At 41.7% G+C, this 20,364-nt stretch overlaps 1 protein-coding gene across 3 annotated transcripts in view; it reads right to left on the reverse strand.

Annotated features, from left to right (window-relative positions):
• Window positions 1–2,334: 2,334 nt before the first annotated feature.
• Window positions 2,335–20,364, reverse strand: part of GUCA1C (guanylate cyclase activator 1C) — a 72,840-nt gene continuing 54,810 nt past the window's right edge. For all 3 annotated transcript variants that reach the window (XM_060770654.2, XM_060770656.2, XM_060770655.2), the window contains exons 2-4: window positions 13,677–13,826; window positions 9,352–9,439; window positions 2,335–7,778 (exon numbers count right to left, since the gene is read on the reverse strand). In XM_060770654.2, coding sequence (XP_060626637.1) covers window positions 7,648–7,778; window positions 9,352–9,439; window positions 13,677–13,826 — 369 coding nt within the window. In that variant the 3' untranslated portion in view covers window positions 2,335–7,647. The remainder of the gene's footprint in view (window positions 7,779–9,351; window positions 9,440–13,676; window positions 13,827–20,364) is intronic.

The following is a 20,364-nucleotide window of genomic DNA, read 5'->3' on the forward strand; positions in this document are numbered from 1 at the left end:
CTGGATGGCCCATGAGGTCTCTTCCAACTCTTTGATTCTATGATTCTAGGAGTATTTACATCAGGCATGGGCAAACTTTCTAACTTGGGGGCCGCATGCTAGCACTCTCTCCAAGGAGGAAAGGATGGAAGGGAGGGAAGGGAGGAAGAGAAGGATAAAGGAAAAAGGAAGGATACACAAAAGGGAGGGAAGGATGGAAGGAGAAAGAGGGAGGGATGGAAGGAGGAAGGGAAGAAGGAAAGGAGGGAGGAAAGAGGGAACTAAGGTTGAAAGGGAGGAAGGGAAGGGAGGAAGAGAAGGATAAAGGATAAAAGGATAAAAGGGAGGGAAGGAACAAAGAAAGGAGAAAGGGAGAGAAGGAAGGATGAAAAAGTGGAAGGGAAGGATGGAAGGAGAAAGGGAGGGATGGAAGGAGGGAGGGAAGGAAGGAAAAAGACTAAAGGGATGGAAGGTGGAAAGAGGGAAGGAAGGATGAAAAGGAGGAAGGAATGGATGGAAAAAAGGAGGAAAGGAAGGAGAAAGGAAAAAGAGAAGGAAGGATAGATAAAAGGGAAGGAGAAAGCGAGAGAGAGGGAAGGAAAGAAGGATGAAAAAGTGGAAGGGAGGGATGGAAGAAGAAGAATATGGGAGGGAGGTAAGGAGGAAGGAAAGACAAAAGGGAGGCAAGGAAAGAGAGACGAAAAGGTGGAAGGGAAGGAAGGGAATGAGGAAGGAAAGAAAGAAGGAAGGACGAAAGGGTGGAAGGGAATGGAGAGAGGGAGAAAGAGGGAGGGAGGAAAGAGAAGGAAGGAAAAGACAAAAATGAAGGAAGGACAAAAGTGTGGAAGGGAAGGATGGAAGGAGAAAGAGGGTGAAAGGGAAGGAGGGAGGAATGAGGGAAGGAAAGACCAAAGGGAAGGAAGGAAGGTTGAAAGGTTGGAAATGAAGGATGGAAGGAAGGAAGGGAAAGGTAGAAGAGAAAGATAAAGGAAAAAGAAGGAAGCACAAAAGGAAGGAGAAAGAGGGAGAGAAGGAAGGTTGAAAAAGTGGAAGGGAAGGATGAAAGGAGAAAGAGGGAGGGATGGAAGGAAGGACATAAGTGTGGAATGGAAGGAGGGAGAAAGAGGGAGGGAAGGAGGAAGAAAAGAGAGAAAGAAGGAAGGATAGAAAGATGAGAGAGAGGAAGGCTGAGAAAGGAGCCCAAGGGGCTGCATCCACCCCCTGGGCCTAGGTTTGCCCATACTTGATCTAGATACAGAGAAGTCATGCTACCCCTCTGTGTCCAATTCTGGGTGCCGCAATTGAAGGGAGATGTCAACAAGCTGGAATGTGTCCAGAGGAGGGTGACTAAAATGATCAAGGGTCTGGAGAACAAGCCCTATGAGGAGCAGCTCAAAGAGCTGGTCATGTTTAGCCTGGAGAAGAGAAGATTGAGAGGAGACATGTTAGCCATGTATAAATATGTGAGTGGAAGTCATAGGGAGGAGGGAGCAAGCTTGTTTTCTGCTGCCTTGGGGACTAGGACACGGAACAATGGCTTCATACTACAGGAAAGGAGTTCCACTAGAACATTAGGAAGAACTTCCTAACTGTGGGAGCTGTTCAGCAGTGGAACTCTCTGCCCCGTAGTGTGATGGAGGCTCCTTCTTTGAAGGTTTTTGAACAGAGGCTGGATGGCCATCTGTCGAGGGTGCTTTGAATGTGATTTTCCGGCTTCTTGGCGGGGGGTTGGACTGGATGACACACCAGTTCTCTTCCAACTCTATGATTCTATGGTGCCTCATCAAACCTCAACTCCCAGGGTTCCATAGCACTGAGCTGTATCACTTAAAGTATCAAACTGCATTAATTCTACAGTGTAGAGAAATTTGATAACTATATCAAAGGCAGAGAGCAGCACAGGTATTACTATATATTGGCTTAGTGGTAGGAGAAAGGAGAGAAAATATGTAGGACATGTTGGTAAGGCTGAAAAAAAGTAAAACTTGTGTTTATTGCTTCAGGAAATCTTTTTTTTATATATAGAAAAGTAGACAAGAGTTTCTATACTTTTGGTACAAGAGTTACCAAAACCTGACTGTCATGTGTATTGTGTGCCATCCAGAGGCAGGAGTCCCATACTTGCTTGTATCTCAGACAAAGGATCATAAAATGTTGAAACATTTAGGAAGAAATGGATGAGTTGCCTCTACATTTGGGCAGAAAGCAACAAGCTTGGAAGGGATTGGGGGGTAGCAAGATTTTTGTCTGGGATTCCCTGCCCCTAAATTGTCTGTACACAAGTGTAAAGGTTTTTCACTTCCAACAAAAAGAACATGCATATTCACAAGCAATAATAACCTTGATTATTAGATCATCCTTGGAGAATAATACATTTATTTTTCACTTTGTGCTCATAACAACAGCAAAATTAAGGGTCTATTTAATACAAAAACAAAGGGGTCAAGGCCATCCTTTTTACTCACACTCGCTACTTTTCCCAACGTTCCAAACAAAATATGTATTGACATAGAAAATGTATGAAAACATAAAATATTTACAGGCAGTCTCCAAGTTACAAGCATACGACTTAGAAACAACTCATAGTTAAGAACAGGGGTGAGACAACAGGAAGTGAGAGAAATCTACTCCTCGGAAGGGAAATTCACTCCTGGAAGAGTTTTCATGGGAGGAATGGAGTCTCCACTGAAGCTTTAACTCCAATCCTTGTTTCCACAACAAGCCCAATTTTTCAAAATTCAATTATCAGAGGGACAGAAAGTGAGGTGAAATCTTCTGAACAAGGGCATGGACAGCTAAACAAACACCACATGAGGTGTTAACTCTTCTCTATGCGATCTATAGCATTTGTGTGTTTATGTGTATCTGTGTATGTGTATGTTTAGATAGATAGTTTAGATAGGACCGGGTCGTGGTGCAGCTAGTTAGTAGCCAGCTACATTAAATCACTACCGACCGAGAGGTCATGAGATCGAAGTCAGCCTGGGTTGGAGTGAGCTCCCGACCATTAATAGTCTAGCTTGCTGTTGAGAAAATTTAGGTACCGTTTTATGTGGGGAAGATAATTTAATTTACGACACCATAAAAACCTCCAGCAGTGTGCGTAAGAATGAGGAAGTACTCCATCAAGAACTCGGTGTCACAAGTGGACGGTGAAGCGGTGGCTCCCCTTGTGGCCAGAATTGAGTATACCCTCATGAAGCTGGAAAGCTGGAATGTTAAATTGCCTCTGTGTCTGTCTATATATGTTGTATGTCTAATGGCATTGAATATTTCCCATGTATATGTGTGTTGTAATCCGCTGTAAGTCCCCTGCGGGGTGAGAAGGGAAAAATATAAATACTGTAAATAAATAAAATAAATAGCTGGAGTTACACTTAAAAATGTACCTGTTCCTACTTACATACAAATTCAACGTAAGAACAAACCTACAGAACCTATATTCTTCATTACCTGGAGACCGCCTGCACTTTAAAAGTAATGCCCAAAAGAAGGATGCAGATACAGTATTCATTCAACCAGGATTTCTTATAATACCTTGGGTTTTCCATTAATGTCAAATTACCATTATTGAAAGTCATAGAGATCTGGTCTTCTTTCTGTTGTCCCATTGTTTTATAAGTTAGCAAAACAGGGGCACAATTAGGATAAGTAACCAACGAAGACAGGGGCAAGAATCTTTAAACTCTTGCCTTCTCCCCATATAGTTTTGATCCAGCAAATGTCCTCTGCTTGCCATGTGCTTTGCAAAGAAAGCCTCCATTCAAATCCAGTATATTTCTAATGAAAGTAAACATAGTCTACAGAATAACCCACTGTGGAGTTCAGTGGGGTGTACTCCTGTGTGTAAGATTACAACTTCAACCTAGTACTTACCTGGTCTTTCACATGAAGTTTGCGATATATATAAAAAGTGCTCTACTTAATTCCTTTGTTGTAAGTTTTGTGTTGTTATTCTCCATTATTTTCTATTATTTTGATGTGTCTGTGCATATTTTGAGGCATTGAATGTGTAAACTGCCCTGAGTCCTTTTGGGGAGAGAGGGCGGTCTAGAAATAAAGTTTTTAATTAATTATTATTTCTTATAACCAAACTGAACTTTCCATCAATATTGATCCAAAACACATCTGTCTGCCTTGAAAATGCCAGAGAGTCTCTGCTGATGTGACATTGTCATGCTGAAAAGTATATGTGCTTCTCGGAGAAGAAGATTTACTATAAGAATAATATTAAAATGTCATACACTAGACACTTGTAGTCTTTTCTAGGTTTGTCATTTGGAAATCTGGCAACTTCTTTAACAATTTTTTGGCACCACATGAAGCTGGGTTTTTTTTCTATCTGAGGTTTTTAGTATGGAAAGTTTTAACTGGTGGATTCTTTACTGGTTTTAAATTCTACTGTTTTAAATTCTACTGTTTAATTTTAAATTTTAAATTCTACTGTTTAATCTTGCTGTACTGTATATGTTTGGCCACATAATGGGAAGACAGGAAAGGTTGGAGAAGACAATTATGATGGGGAAAATGGAAGGAAAAGGGAAGAGGGGGCAACCAAGAGCAAGATGGATGGATGTTATCCTTGAAGTGACTGGCTTGACCTTGAAGGAGCTGGGGGTGGCCACAGTCGACAGGGAGCTCTGGCGTGGGCTGGTCCATGAGGTCACGAAGTCAGAAGCGACTGAACAAATAAACAATATATGTTTGCCACTTTGAATCTCCTTTGTGGAGAGAAAAAGTGGGGTGTAAATAAACATAGTAATAATCATAATAATAACGAATGTCTTTATTGGTGTGATACTACTTTTGACAATTGGTTAACTGCCTACGAAAGTTGCATATATGAAAAATAAATACATTTTATGAGTTGGCCATATTGCATTTTCCATCCTCACTGTCATTTTCAACTCCTACCACTTGTGTCAAATATATGAAAGTCAAAAATTAATGTAATTTTACCTAGGTCATTAACAGAACTATTGCACATTCTCTTAAAAAAAACAACTATTTCTGACACTATAAAATCACCATTCATTTGAATGGAATAGGCATTGTGGCTATGGAAAACTCCATTCATTTATTTAATCCCTTTGTTAACCTTCTTTCTCCACAACAGATATATTCTCCTGTTGGGAAAACATTGACACAGATAATAGATCTATGTTGAATAAGCGTGAAAAATATAAGCATTCCTATCCATTATTCAATTTTGGGGGGGGGGGGGGAGATCTGTCCACAGGTAATTACAAACAGAATGATATATTCTGTATAAAATTAAAGATCAAATGAATCTACAGAAACAGAGGTTAATAATTAATTATGGACATTTCCCTTTTATTCCTCAGTTGTAATAAACTATTTTGCATAAACTTCAGCTTACTGAATGGATTTAAAAACAGATTTGAAATATGGTGAACGTTGGAGATACTTCTGTCCATCTTTCTGCAAAATTTATCCAGTATGGGAGTTCTTAGTTTTTGCCTAAACATAAAACAAGGCCACTTCTCTACTTTATTTCTCTGTTCTCATTGTACTGTGAGCACCCCGTAACCCGCCCTGCTAGACACAGATGGCCTTGATAAGCGGAGGCTTGCCAGACCCTCCCCTGCCTCATTGGTGTCAGCACTACTAGCCTTGCACATGGTGAGTTTGGGATGAAGAGTTCCTACTGATAAGAATTAGACCAATAATTCCTAACCTGTGGTGTGTGGATCACCAGTGGTCCCCAAGAACAAAAATATGGTCTGTGGTCTCACCATTACTACACTGTTGCCTCAAAAACACATGGCAGAAAGAGTGACTGGTCTCGCGAAACCCTCTTATAGTGCTGAGGCAACGGGGATGTCAGGAGAGGCTGACTACCCAAGAAAGATTACTACTACCACATCAGCTCAAGATTATTAAATATGGTTTTCTGTGGATGAGCAGATGGCGACTACTGGATGGCATGTGTTCTGTATCAGAAACTAGAGCTGATGTGGTCTATTCAATGGAATGGAATGATTCGTAACCCTTTTGGTACTAATGTTGGAGAATGGCCCTGGTCAATGTGGTCCTTGTTCAAGTGGTCCCTGGTCAAAGTGGTCCTTGGTCAAATAAAGGTTGGGAACCACTGAACTAGATGAAGGGAAGGTACAGGTCAGGGGACATGGACCTGATCGTCTTTTAACTAATTGAGTCTGAGAATGATTGAATGATGTCCCAAAAGGGTAGCACAGCACTGTGAAACTATAAAAGCAAATGTACTGCCACTGCTCAGGGTCCCTCCCTTTTGGAAGCATCACTGGGAGCTCCAATTCTCTGTATTCTTCTACCTCATTTTAGTTTTTTTCAAAATAAAGTTTTCTTTCTCAGAGCAAGAAACTCTCAGTTGCTTTGCTGGTCGTGTCTCTAAAGCTGCACCTTTTAAGAGATTTGGGTGACAGTACCATTCTTCAGTACTGTATGACTCTTTCTCAGAGTCCAGTCACATAACTGATTGTTTCCCCAAATTATCAATCCTGTGAATGTGAAACTGATTTCCTATAGATATTTAATATCTTCTGTATTGTACTTTTAGCTCAATTCCTTGGCTCCTAGCCCATTAAAAAAACTTGAATTTTCCATCCATTTTTTAGCACTTCAAGAGTAATGGGATGCCAGACGAGATCCAACAAGACAAAAAGGTTTGAGGAAAACATCTCTTCCAGGACTGTCAAATCCTGGATCATGGAATACTACAATCTAAGCAAACTTTAAGGTATTCATTCCTCACTTCAACGTATGGTCAATTGAATAGAAATTTATATTAAAAAATGTTTTTATGGTTATGAACAATGGAAGAATGGAACCTAGGCTGCTTTTAAGTCAAATAAGCACAATTATCTTTTAAAGTCAAATTAATCTTTGATCACTAAAGTTCTTGCATTTTCACTTCCTCTGGAGTTTTAATTATTTTCCCCATCTATGGTGTCACACATGACAAATGTAAAGCTTCTCTAAAAAGGTTAAATTTTTTTTTTTTAAAAAAGGAATGCATTATTCATAATAACAATATTAAATAAAAAAGGGAAAAGTACATGAGATGAAACATCAAAGTCTTAAGTCACATTAAAGTACAGATGTATTAATAAGAATACCAAAGTGATAAACAGCTTTCCCGAGTGGATATTTATCTTTGGACCCATAAGAGGATTGAGGTGTTGTCCAGATAATCCATCTCTATTTTAAGCACTGATTAGTGCAAATGTTAAGTTAATGCAAACCATCTCTCATCCTTAATTGATCTAGAAGGAAGCCAATCCTATCTACCGATTTATCTCCACATTGTAAATTGCAAGTTAAACAAACAGTACTTAGAAGAATTTGTCAGCTCTGTATCTTCCAGAGAGGTCCACTTTTTTTGAAAACCAAGGGTTTCTCCTCATTAGGGGTGCTAATAGGTAGTGCTTTGTATCAAACCAAATAGTTTTTGCGATGTAAGTAGACAAGATTCAGTGTTCTTGCATGGGCTATCACATCCACTCGGAGGAATGGGAAAAACAGATGACAGACTTGTCTATGTGACAACTCCACCTGGAACTTCTTATGTTTTAAACAGTAGATAGAAAAAGTAACATTTTGTGTTGATACTGAATAGGTCCCTTGCATTGTTCTTTCATTACAAGTCCTCTTCGCAGTATGAAAGTCTCAGATGCTATGTCTTCTCCCACTTTGTATAACTTTCAGTACATTGGAAAGGTCAAAGCTCTTTGAAATCATTTCTAGGAGGTGTTGGTCACTTTCCACTCCATTAATGAACTCGTCTAAAGTCAGTTCCCCTGGAATGAAAGCACAAACATTTAGGAATCGGCATAAATGACTAAAACTAGTGGATCTAAACCTCTGATTCTTCAGATGTTTTGGACTTCAGCTCCCAGAGTTCCTGACCATGGACCATATTAGGGAGTTGAAGTCCAAACGATCTAGAGGTTAACAGCTGAGATCCATGGCTAAAGACTGAAATGTTTCAAATTATCACATGTTTTGAAACTTCAAAATTGGGGAGAACTACTCTGACTTTATATAAAATATTCATTGGGCTTGAGAAAATCAATGTAGGAAATGAGAGGAACATTTAGGCCCTATCTACACTGCCATATGATCTGCATTATAATGGTCAGTGTAGACTTATATACGGAGCCCTGGTGGAGCAGTGAGTTAAACCGCTGAGCTGCTGAGCTTGTTGACTAAAAGGTCACAGGTTCGAATATGGGGAGTGGTGTGAGCTTCCGCTGTCAGTCCCAGCTTCTGCCAACTTAGGAGTTCAAAAACATCCAAATGTGAGTAGATCAATAGGTACCACTACGGCAGGAAGGTAATGGCTCTCCATGTAGTCATACCGGCCACATGACCTTGGAGGTGTCTACAGACAACGCCGGTCTTCGGCTTAGAAATGGAGATGAGCACCAACCTCCAGAGCTGGAAACGACTGGACTTAATGTCAGGGGAAACCCTTTACCTTAATCTAGTCTCATATAATGCAGATTGAATTGCATTGAACTGGATTACATGAGTCTACACTGCCATATAATACAATTCAACTGTTAATCTATATTCTGAAACTGCATTATATGACAGTGTAAAGATGGGACCTTAAATTATCAAATGGTTACAGTAGTTTGTCAAAGAGATGATCTGAAAACCCCCCGCAAATGATTATGGAAATTACCAAATAGTTGAAGTGCCTTAATAAAAAAAAGTACTGTAGTCTAAGTAAAATGTTTTATGGGACTCCACCCATCTAGTTCTGCATGACCTATAAGATTAAATCATTCTCTTCATAATGTGTAGTGTATTATGAGACCATGTTGGTCATATCCTGTATCCTGTGCATGGCCAGGATCCTATTTGCAACATATACAGGCATAAATTGTCACCCAGATATGGGCTGGCTTTTGGATAATACAGAACAAGATATACTTAGCAGGTGTTGGAACTGTAGCTGATGTGTAATAATGCATTAGAATAGGGCATCAATGTGCATTACACACTGCAATCAAGTGGCAGATTGCATTGTTCATATGATGTGCTATAGTAGTATTTTGGACAGAGATTGCTTAGCACCAGTGTAGTGTAACTCTGCCAGTGGATATTTATGCCACATTGAGACAATATAAGATCTTAGTCCTATGCATTCAACTGGTTCATGAAAGAGTTCTGCATGAATTCATAGACCTCCTTCAGGTGAAAGGGAGTCCATGGCTGCTACCAGATCTGAAATCTCTTTCTATACAGGCTGGGCTAATGATACAGAGATAAATTTGACATGTTTCTCAAGCCTGTGCTGCACGTGCAGAGATTTTGGACACAAGAGAGAAAGTTTCATCCATGCATAGGAAGATGTAATCTTACCATCATTGTTTACATCTATCTTCTGGAATACTACGTTTGCAAAATCTTCAGGAGACAGCTCTTGGTTGCCATTAATAGCTTGAATAGCCTGGAGACAAAACAAAGCAAACATTACAAATCCAATATGTCCACGTCTTGTAGGGGTTGCATTCCATGCAAAGTCTGGAACATTCTTTCTGGGTGCAGGTTTTGCCGGTTGGGTCCCCCTCTGCCACAACTGAAAGCTCAAAATACTGCAGAATCAAAATATCCCCACCCCACCTTGACTAAGCTGCTACCTCACCAAGGAAACATTAGTTAGAAGGAAGACTCACACATTGGGGCGTGGGCTATCTGAGCTGAGCTACTGAAAGCAGCCCCTTCCCTGACTGCTGTTATCCATGAAGCGAATGTTCATGTACGAGGGGCTGCTGATAAGTCTTTGGCTTTACCCAGAAAGAAACAAGACAGGAAGATGAAACTTTAAATTTATTTCACATACTCTCCACTGATATCAGCACACTTCTTACATCGGTATTCAAAGTTCTGTAAGCCTTGCAAAAAGAAGGATTTCGGATGTGGCTCAAACTAGTCATCTGTAGCAGCCATGGCATCAGAAATGGTGTGAAATTCGGTACCCTTGAGGTGTTTCTTCAGGTTTGGAAACAGATGATAGTCGGAGGGAGCTAGATCCGGTGAATAAGGTAGGTGGTCAACCAACTGGAAGCCTAGCTCCACCGGTTTTGCCATGGTCGCTTGTGCAGTGTGAGCGGAGGCATTGTCTTGCAGGAACAAGATTCCTTTGGACAGCTTGCAGCACCTTTTGGCCTTCAGAGCTGCCTTCAATTGGTCCAAAAGTTCAATGTAATATCTTGCATTGATGGTTGAACCATTTTGAAGGAAGTCCACTAGCAGAACACCCTCCTTATCCTAGAACACAGACAGCATCACCTTAGTGTCTGATTTTTGCACCCTGAACTTCTTTGGACAAGGAGAACCACTGTGCGCCTCCACTCTTTTGACTGTTCCTTGGTTTCAGGGCCATACAAATAGTTCCAGGTTTTATCCATAGTGACCAGTCAATCCAGGAAGTTCTTATCAGTCCGGAAATGCTGACAAATTGATTGGGAAGTTTTCACTCGAATGCTTTTCTGATCTGTTGTTAAACATTTGGGGACCCACTTTGCAGATACCTTCTTCATGTTCAAATGTTCATGGATAATGACACAACACATTCACGAGAAATCCCCATGATATCTGCTATTCCTTTAGCTGAAATTCGCCGATTCTCCAGTATGAGGCTGTGCACAGCATCGACGATCTCCGGAACAGCAACCACTCTTGGTCGTCCAGGACATTCCTCATCATTGGTGATGAATTGGCCCATTTTAAATTTGGCAACCCAGTTTTTAACTGTGTCTGCAACATATCACCAATGTCTGCAACATATCACCATGAATATCCTTCATGGACTTTCCTTGCAGAAACAAGAATTTTATCATCTGCTCTCATTTGCTGTGAATATTGCCTTAGACTCCGCCATTTTGTTTTCCCACGTGCCTAGATCACTGTTGCCATAAGCTACAAACATGAAATTTTGAAAATATATATTAGACACATAAGGCTTTCATGTGATGTAACATACGTTACCATTGAAACAAAAAAAAATACAAAGCCAAAAACTTACCAGCAGCCCCTCGTATAACTAAACCTGTGTAGCATGAACACGCGTAATATGTGGACTGACTGCAGGAATGATAGTGGTTTTGCCATCCCGCATAAGGTTGAAGTAGCAGGTTTGATTTCCCAGTAAAATCTCCAGCAATGAAATCTGGAAATTAAGTTAATGCAAACTAAAGGATTATGATCTCATTTGCATATCATTAAAGGCCCTTTCAGCCCATGTGATTTATTTTGAAACATAGCTGCATTTTTATCATACCCTGGAGAATTTGGTCTTTGGGGATTTAAGCTATGTTCTATACTATTTAAAATTCAGGATTATCTTGTACAGCTGTACATACGCGGTAGGAAGGCTTAAGTGACTTTTCTCTTCACAAAATTATGTGTGATTTATTCCTCCTAATGAAGTGAGCACCACAATAAGTTAAGCACTAGCACCCTAAAAGTACCTTAGAGATTTTTGCTTTGTTTGCGTGGGAAAGAAGTAGAAGGTAGCAATTTAAATACAGATATCTTCATTCTCACTAATATAGATTCTTCAGACACAATATAGATGATGGCAGGCATCATGCAAAACATGACCATTCAAATATTAAATTAGAACATTAGAAGGAAGACTACACTAAATCAGTAAGAACCATCCCAGGACATCTATATGATGTGCATTTTCTTAAAGATTGAATAGGCTTTTACGAAACGTTCAGTAGATGTTACAATGAGACACTACATTGCATATTTATGTAATTTAAACAAAACAGTGAGTTAAACTTCTGAGCTGCTGAACTTCCTGACCGAAAGGTTGGCAGTTCAAATCCGGGGAGCAGGGTGGGCTCCCTCTGTTAGGCTCAGCTTTTGCCAACCTAGCAGTTTGAAAACATGTGTGAGTAGATCAATAGATACAACTTCTGTGGGAAGGCAACAGTGCTCAGTGCAGTCATGCTGGCCACATGATCTTGGAGGTGTCTTCAGACAACGCTGACTCTTTGTCTTAGAAATGGAGATGAGCACCACCCTCCAGAGTCAGACACAACTAGACTTAATGTCAGGGAAAACCTTTACCTTTACCTTATACAAAACATATACTACTTTCCCAATATTTACATGCCACTCAGGGTGGCTAAAAATGAAAGGTGATAAAATACAAATTAAAAAACCCCTATATAACACTATAAAACACTTTGTTGTTGTCTTCTTTTAAGTCATTTCTGACTTAAAGGTTTTTAAAGCAAAATTTGTGAAGAGAATGTTTGTCAGCGAGAGAAAGTGACTTGTCCAAGGCCACCTGAGGGCTTTGGAGATCAAGTGAGGATTCAAACTCTGGTTTCCCAGATTTCCAAAACACAAACATCTGCACCACTATGACTTTCTAGACAAAGAGATAGTTAATGTATATACATTTCATAACATTCAAAAACCAAATCTAGAAATGACTTCAAGACATACAACATCAACCATTAGAAGTCAGCTAGGACTGGGCATAGGTCTGCAAAAGACTTCCCATCCCCTTTATGAAGTTTTGTTACAGATGTTCTGTCTCTTCCAGTCAACTTTGGCTAATAGTGACCCTATCTTAGGATTTTCTTGGCTAGATTAAATCAGAGGAGGTTTGACATTTCCTTAACTGGAGCTGAGAAATTGCTTCCAGAGCTGGTCTTCTCAACCATATCTCTTATAAGGGGTTGGTTTAACCTTCAGTTTGCTGAATTACTGCATCACGACATGATGCCCATCTAAAAAGTGTGTCACCAACATGAAACATTTGGAAAGCTCTGCTTTACAGCATACCCTGGGTGAATTCCATCAGGATGACATTGTGCGGATGAATTCGCGGTGTTGCTATTATATTGTATGAGGAAAAGACAGCTGCCCATATTTCTGTTATTTAAAGTGAAAAATGTAGGACCCTTCATCCATGTCATCCAATGATGTTACTCCATCCTGCTCCATGAGTGGCTATTCCAGTTTTGTTTTGTTTTTGTTTTTTTACTGCTACTCCAGAACTCTAAGGATGGGGATTTTGCCTTTCACTGCCAGAGATATCAGCTATAGTGGGTTCTGCCAGTAGGTTGGGACTCTATTGTCTCCCCAAGTATGCCAAAGAATAACAGCCCTGGGTAAATGCTTTCTCCCCCCCCCCCCACCTCTGTTGGAGGAGATATCAGTTCAGGTCCATGCTCCAAGAGAGTGGATCAAAAACATCAGTGGGAATTGTGTCTCAAAGACTTATTGTGTGACCTGCAGGGTCCCCTGACTTTTCCCATCCCCACTGATGAAAAATAAGAAGCCCAGAAACAAAAAATGGTTTCTTCAAAAGCCTTTCATTTAATGCTTCAATTTAATAGTATTTCTTTTCTATATATATATATATATATATATATATATATATATATATGTGTGTGTGTGTGTGTGTGTGTGTGTGTGTGTGTGTGTGTGTGTGTGGAGGTGACCATCAATCAGTTTTTGTATAGTAAAAGGAGTTGACTATAACCAATGGGATGGAAAATCGGATAGTGTTGGCCCACAGACCTTTCATGTTTGCCCCCTTCTGGTCTAAATAAATAGTCATTGGACTAATCAAAGCATGGATATCTTTAAACAATTGAATTTCATGGTATATTTAATACATTACTGGAAATGTATGCAAATGTATACTATTTCCTTACCGTGAATATGCTTACGAGTTCTTTTTTGTCAATAGTTCCATTTCCATCAGCATCATAGAGCTTAAAATACCATTTCAACTTCTGGTCAATTTTCCCTCGTATGACCAGATTTATTGCAGCTATAAATTCCAAGAAGTCAATAAATCCATCCTAAAGAAGAAGAAAAATATATGTTGCAACCTGTACAGTCTTTCATTTATACTGGCAGTGACATTAATAAGTGGATCATTGCCTTGAGAGGAAAAAGATTATTTAGAAAGCATTATTGAAAAGTCTATATTTTGTTGGCCTTTGTAAGTACAATCTAAGAGGAGTAACATACATTGTACAAGTTTTTGTAATACTAGGTAAATATCTTTGAAAACAACCTAGAAAACATCAAATACCAGAAATCCCTTATGGCTGGGGATAGGAAGCCTTGTAGTTCTTGACCCTATTTCATGCAGAACAATACTGAAACAATAACCATGAGCTGCTGTAGCAGTGAATATATGTGTATATGTATTATATATTTATTTACTGTGTTTACATACTGCTTTTCTCGCCCTGGGAAGGGGGGAGGGGGACTCAAAGCGGTTTACAACATACTAATGGCAAAATTTAATGCCAGACATACATGTAAAAATTCATAATATCTAAACAATGACACATAAGTGTGAGTTAAAAACAATTAAGACCTGTAATAATAATAACAATAACAATAACAACAATTAAGACCTTTAAACATAAGACATAAGCAACATTTAAACATTAAAACAAAGCATTAAAGCATCCTAGTATAAACATTCAAATCACATGATCCAAAATCGTAAACTGTAGCCATTCCAAATTGTCAATTGCACATATTCCCTAATTATTTCTTACACTGAATTACTTTACTGGCCAAAGGCTTGGTCCCACAACCATGTGTTTCCTTTCTGAAGGCAAGAGGGAGGGCGCTGATCTAATCTCAGTAGGGAGAGATTCTAGAGCCGAGGAGCCACCACTGAGAAAACCCTGTCTCTTGTCCCCACCAACCGCACTTGCGAAGGAGGTGGGAACGAGAGCAGGGCCTCCTCAGAAGATTTTAACCTCTGTGATGGTTCATAGAGGGAGATATGTTCGGACAGGTAAGCAGGGCTGGAACCGCTTAAGGCTTTATAAGCTAAAGTCAGCACTTTGGATTGTGCTCAGTATATACAGTAAGATGCCCCCACCTTCAAATACTGTGATATCGTTACCTGTGGTTTTACCTATCCACAACATACAAAATATGTTCTCTCCAGGAATTTTCTGGGTCCTCCAGGTGATTCTAGTATGTTTCCACCAGAAGTTGGAAGATGTAGCAGATTTCTAGAAATGATACTTTCCTAGGAATTTTCTAGATCCTCATGTAGTCATGTCTGGCAAAAGTCATCCATGGCAATTGGGTTTGTTATTATTCAAGGTTTCCTGTTTTCACAGTGAATTCAGGAACATGTCTCCTGCAGATGCAGAGGCTGTAGCATGTGTCTGTGTGTGTCTTCCTGAACATAGATGTACAAGAAATTGATTTAAGCTGACACACTGCCAAGAATTTATCTGGAGATGACAAAGAACTGAAATGTACTAGATAGTCCCAGCTGGAGTAGACACAATGAATTGATGGCCAAATAGGACTTTTATCGTTAGAGCAGTTATAAATTGATTATGAGTAAAGTAGGTAAACCTAACAGATTTAGTGACTCCACTTTAATTCAGACTAATTCAGACCATGGTATGCTCCATCCATATGTTGCTCTTTGTCAAAAAGGAAAGAAGAAGTAGTGATGAATGGAGTCAGAGAACACATTTGACCTTGAACATTAGTGGTGTCCTGAGCAATCTAAAGTGCAGTACAACCAATGGATAAATGGAATAGTGCGAGGGATCTTGAATATAGCTTAACGGGACTGAAGAACACTTGGAAGGATAAGCTATGGCAAAATGCAATTATAACATGGTATGCAAACCATAACGATCCCTGGCTTATTAATATAAGCACCAAAAGCGTCATGGAGGAGGGAGAGGCTTCCGTTAACCGAGGAGCCCCCATAGAAGTCGTGGTGGGGAAGGGGAGATACGGGAAAAGGAGACCTTTAATTCGGCCTAGGGAACGCGGAACAACTTTAGTAATCCCAAATCGGTCTCCTGATACGGTAAGTAGGTGTAACCAGGATGGCGGTCCCTCGGGATTGAAAGTGGTGCTGTTGAACGCCAGATCTGTCAACGGCAAAACAACTGTCATCCAGGATTTAATCTTGGATGAGCGGGCAGATCTGGCGTGCATCACGGAGACCTGGCTGGACGAAGCTGGAGGTGTAAATCTGACCCAGCTTTGTCCACCCGGGTTCTCTGTGCAGCATCAACCGAGATCCGGAGGGCGGGGAGGCGGGGTTGCAGTAGTCTATAGAGATTCTATTCCTCTGACCAGGACCCCCATCCCGCAGTCAACAAATTTTGAATGCGTCCACCTGAGGGTGGGTGACCGGGACAGATTAGGGATTCTGTTAGTGTACCGTCCACCTCGCTGCACTACAGTCTCCCTACCTGAGCTAGCGGGGGTAGTCTCGGACCTGGCATTGGAGTCCCAGCGGCTGCTTGTGCTGGGGGACTTCAATGTCCATGCTGAGGCTGCCCTAACGGGAGCGGCTCAGGACTTCATGTCTACCATGGCGACCATGGGTCTGTCCCAACAAGTATCTGGCCCCACCCACAGTGCTGGACATACATTGGACTTGGTTTTCTGTCAGGGATGGGAGGAAGGTGGCGGTGTTGAGGAGTTATCCATCTCTCCGTTGCCATGGACCGACCACTTCCTGGTCAGCTTTAGACTTACTGCGCCCCCTAACCTCCGCAGAGGTGGAGGACCTATTAAATTGGTCCGCCCCAGGAGGCTTATGGATCCGGAAGGATTCCTGACGGCTCTTGGGGATTTTCCCGCCACCGCGGTTGGTGATCCTGTTGATGCCCTGGTCGCTCTCTGGAATGGGGAGATGACTAGGGCAATAGACACGATCGCTCCAGAACGTCCCCTCTCAAGTAGCCGATCTAAACCGGCCCCTTGGTTTACTGAGGAGCTGGCGGTGTTGAAGCGAAAGAAGAGGGAACTAGAGAGCGTGTGGCGTTCGGATCCGAGCGAGTCAAACCGAACACGGTTTGTGGCCTTTTTAAGGTCATATGCCGCGGCAATAAGAGCCGCTAAGAAAACTTTCTTCGCGGCCACTATTGCGTCTGCAAAGAACCGTCCGGCTGAACTGTTCCGAGTTGTCAGAGGCCTTTTAAAACCCACCACTCAGGATGGGTGCCCTGATGACTCGGCTGCTCGCTGTGAAGCTTTTGCTCGGTTCTTTGCAGACAAAGTCGCCTTGATCCGCTCTGGACTGGACGCCGCATTAACGGCAGTCTCTGAGGATGTAACACGAGCATCTGCTTGTCCGATTTTGATGGATTCATTTCAATTGGTTCAATCCGAGGATGTGGACAAGGTGCTTGGAGGAATGAGAGCTACCACATGCATCCTAGACCCCTGCCCATCCTGGCTTCTAAAGGAGGCCAGAGGGGGATTGGCCGAGTGGGTTAAGGTGGTGGTTAATGCCTCCCTTCGGGAAGGCATTTTTCCAGCCAGCTTAAAGCAAGCTGTAATAAAACCGCTGTTGAAGAAGCCATCACTGGACCCCACTCAATTGGTAAACTATCGGCCTGTTTCCAATCTTCCCTTTTTGGGCAAAGTCATGGAACGTGTGGTGGCCTCACAACTCCAGGCATTCTTGGTAGACACGGATTATCTAGATCCGGCACAGTCTGGCTTTAGGCCGGGACATGGTACCGAGACAGCCTTGGTCGCCTTAGTGGATGATCTCCGTCGGGAGCTCGACAGGGGGAGTGTGTCCCTGTTGGTGCTACTCGACCTCTCAGCGGCCTTCGATACCGTCGACCACGGTATCCTTCTGGGACGCCTCGCGGGAATGGGTCTCGGAGGTACTGCTCTGCAGTGGCTCCGGTCATTCCTCGTGGGTCGGTCTCAGAAGGTGTCACTGGGGGACTCCTGTTCTACCCCACAACCTTTGTTTTGTGGGGTTCCTCAGGGTTCAATACTGTCTCCCATGTTGTTCAACATCTACATGAAGCCGCTGGGCGAGATCATCCGGAGTTTCGGGGTGCGGTGTCATCTGTACGCAGATGATGTCCAGCTCTGTCACTCCTTCCCACCCGCTACTAAGGAGGCTGTCGAGGTCCTGAACCGGTGCTTGGCCGCTGTGACGGTCTGGATGGGGGCGAACAAATTGAAATTGAATCCAGACAAGACAGAGGTGCTCCTGGTCAGTCGCAAGGCCGAACAGGGTATAGGGTTACAGCCTGTGTTAGACGGGGTCGCACTCCCCCTGAAGACACAGGTTCGCAGTTTGGGTGTGATCCTGGACTCATCGCTGAGCCTGGAGCCCCAGGTTTCGGCGGTGACCAGGGGAGCATTCGCACAGTTAAGACTCGTGCGCCAACTGCGACCGTACCTTGGGAAGTCTGACTTGGCCACGGTAGTCCACGCTCTGGTTACATCCCGTCTTGATTACTGCAACGCTCTCTACGTGGGGTTGCCTTTGAAGACGGCCCGGAAGCTCCAACTAGTCCAACGGGCGGCAGCCATGGTATTAACAGGGGCTGGGCGCAGGGAGCACACAACTCCTCTGCTGTACCAGCTTCACTGGCTACCGATTAGCTACCGAGCCCAATTCAAAGTGCTGGTTTTGACCTTTAAAGCCCTAAACGGTTCTGGCCCTACATACCTATCCGAACGTATCTCGGCCTATCAGCCCACCAGGACCCTTAGATCTTCAGGAGAAGCCCTTCTCTCTATCCCACCTGCTTCACAGGTGCGGCTCGTGGGAACGAGAGATAGGGCCTTTTCTGCGGTGGCCCCCCAGCTTTGGAATGCCCTCCCTACTGAATTAAGATCAGCGACCTCGCTAATGGCATTTAGGAAAAAACTAAAAACCTGGATGTTTGAGCAAGTCTTCAATTGACCTTTGTCGTGATGTTCTATCTGACCATGGATTAGCAATCAAGACAACGAATTGGATGACGATTTTAACTATGAGATGTCCCGATCTGTATTGGTGGCCCAATACTGCGTATGTTTTTTGTATGTATTCTTAATTTTAATTTTTATATGCTCAAGTGAATTGTATTTTTTAACATTGTATATTTTAACATGTTGTAAACCGCAATGAGTCGCCGCACAGGCTGAGATATTAGCGGTATACAAACATACCAAATAAATAAAATAAATAAATAAAAACCTCCCTGTAATGTTAGGGAGTATATTTCTGGATTTTGTGCAAATATGCAAAATTGTAGATAATGGAAAACCCTATTGAAATGAAGGATATCTGGCCCAAGAATACCATAGCGATATGCTGGAGAACTTAGAAAATGCCTACAGAAGGCATGTGTGTTAGATACAGATCAATAAAGCCTTAGACATCAGTCTAATGTATATGAGTGTCATGCTGTACGAGGAAAAAGGGTATGTTACTTGTAAAGCAGAGTTTTTGAGTAATCACTGAAGACTTTGAGAGTAAATAAAAACAAAAATGTAAATAACTATACACATAGACACAGCCATAAGCCTACATAGTTCAGTCACATGAAAGCTTCTTTGACAGATGGTTCACATTTTTTTTGTTTGTATAATGTCAGTTCCTATAGCTGTAGGGTAAAATAGGAGTAAATAATTTCCTTTAATCTCAATATTTTGTAAGGAGCCCCCATTGGTGCAATGGGTTAAACCTTTGTGCCAGCAGGACTGCAGACCGAAAGATCGGTGGGTTGATTCTGGTGAGCGGGGTGAGCTCCTGTCTGTCAGCTCCAGCTTCTCATGTGGGGACATGAGAGAAGCCTCCCATAGGATGGTAAAACGTCTGAGCATCCCCTGGGCAATGTACTTGCAGTTGGCCAATTCTCTCAAACCAGAAGCAATTTGCAGTTTCTCAAGTTGCTCCTGACATGATATGTGTGTGTGTATTCTAGATAGTCTTTGATTTTATCAAGTTTCTTAGTAAGCTATCTAACCCCAATAATTCCAAAAGAGTGGGTGCCAATCAAGTTATGGGTACACTTTATATGTTTTGTCAACACCTGCACATTCCTTCTTTTATCATTCCAATCAGTTCAAATCCAGAAAAAGACACTAAAGCAAACTACTATTATAGAAACTCACAATTATGTATTCAAGATTTTCAATGAAATAATCTGTAAAAATTGATTAATACCATGAAGATGATACATAAAAGCAAACAGTGTGCAAAGGAGAGAGAAAATTAAGCCTTTCATCCCTTTCTTTTAATAGGCTGTTCACAGTAGGGAGTCTTAAGATTGGTTTTTTTCATACTTTGAGATTGGGGTTTTTTTTGCAAATGCAAAAGACTTTCCACTTTTAGAGGAGTTAGGGCCTGTGGAAAAGTGGAAAAACCCACTAACAACAACAACAACAACAACAAAAATCACAATCTGTCAACTGCAAAAAGTGACCTTACTTGGATCTGTGTGCATCATTCGAAAATACATCACACAGTCCTAGACACTTGGGAAGTGTTTGACTTGTGATTTTGTGATATGAAATCCAGCATATATATCTCGTTTGCTGTGACATACTGTGATTTTGTGTCAGTAAAATAATAAGAATAAAACAACT

The sequence above is a fragment of the Anolis sagrei genome, chromosome 3, assembly GCF_037176765.1.
Source record: "Anolis sagrei isolate rAnoSag1 chromosome 3, rAnoSag1.mat, whole genome shotgun sequence".
Taxonomy (NCBI): domain Eukaryota; kingdom Metazoa; phylum Chordata; class Lepidosauria; order Squamata; family Dactyloidae; genus Anolis; species Anolis sagrei.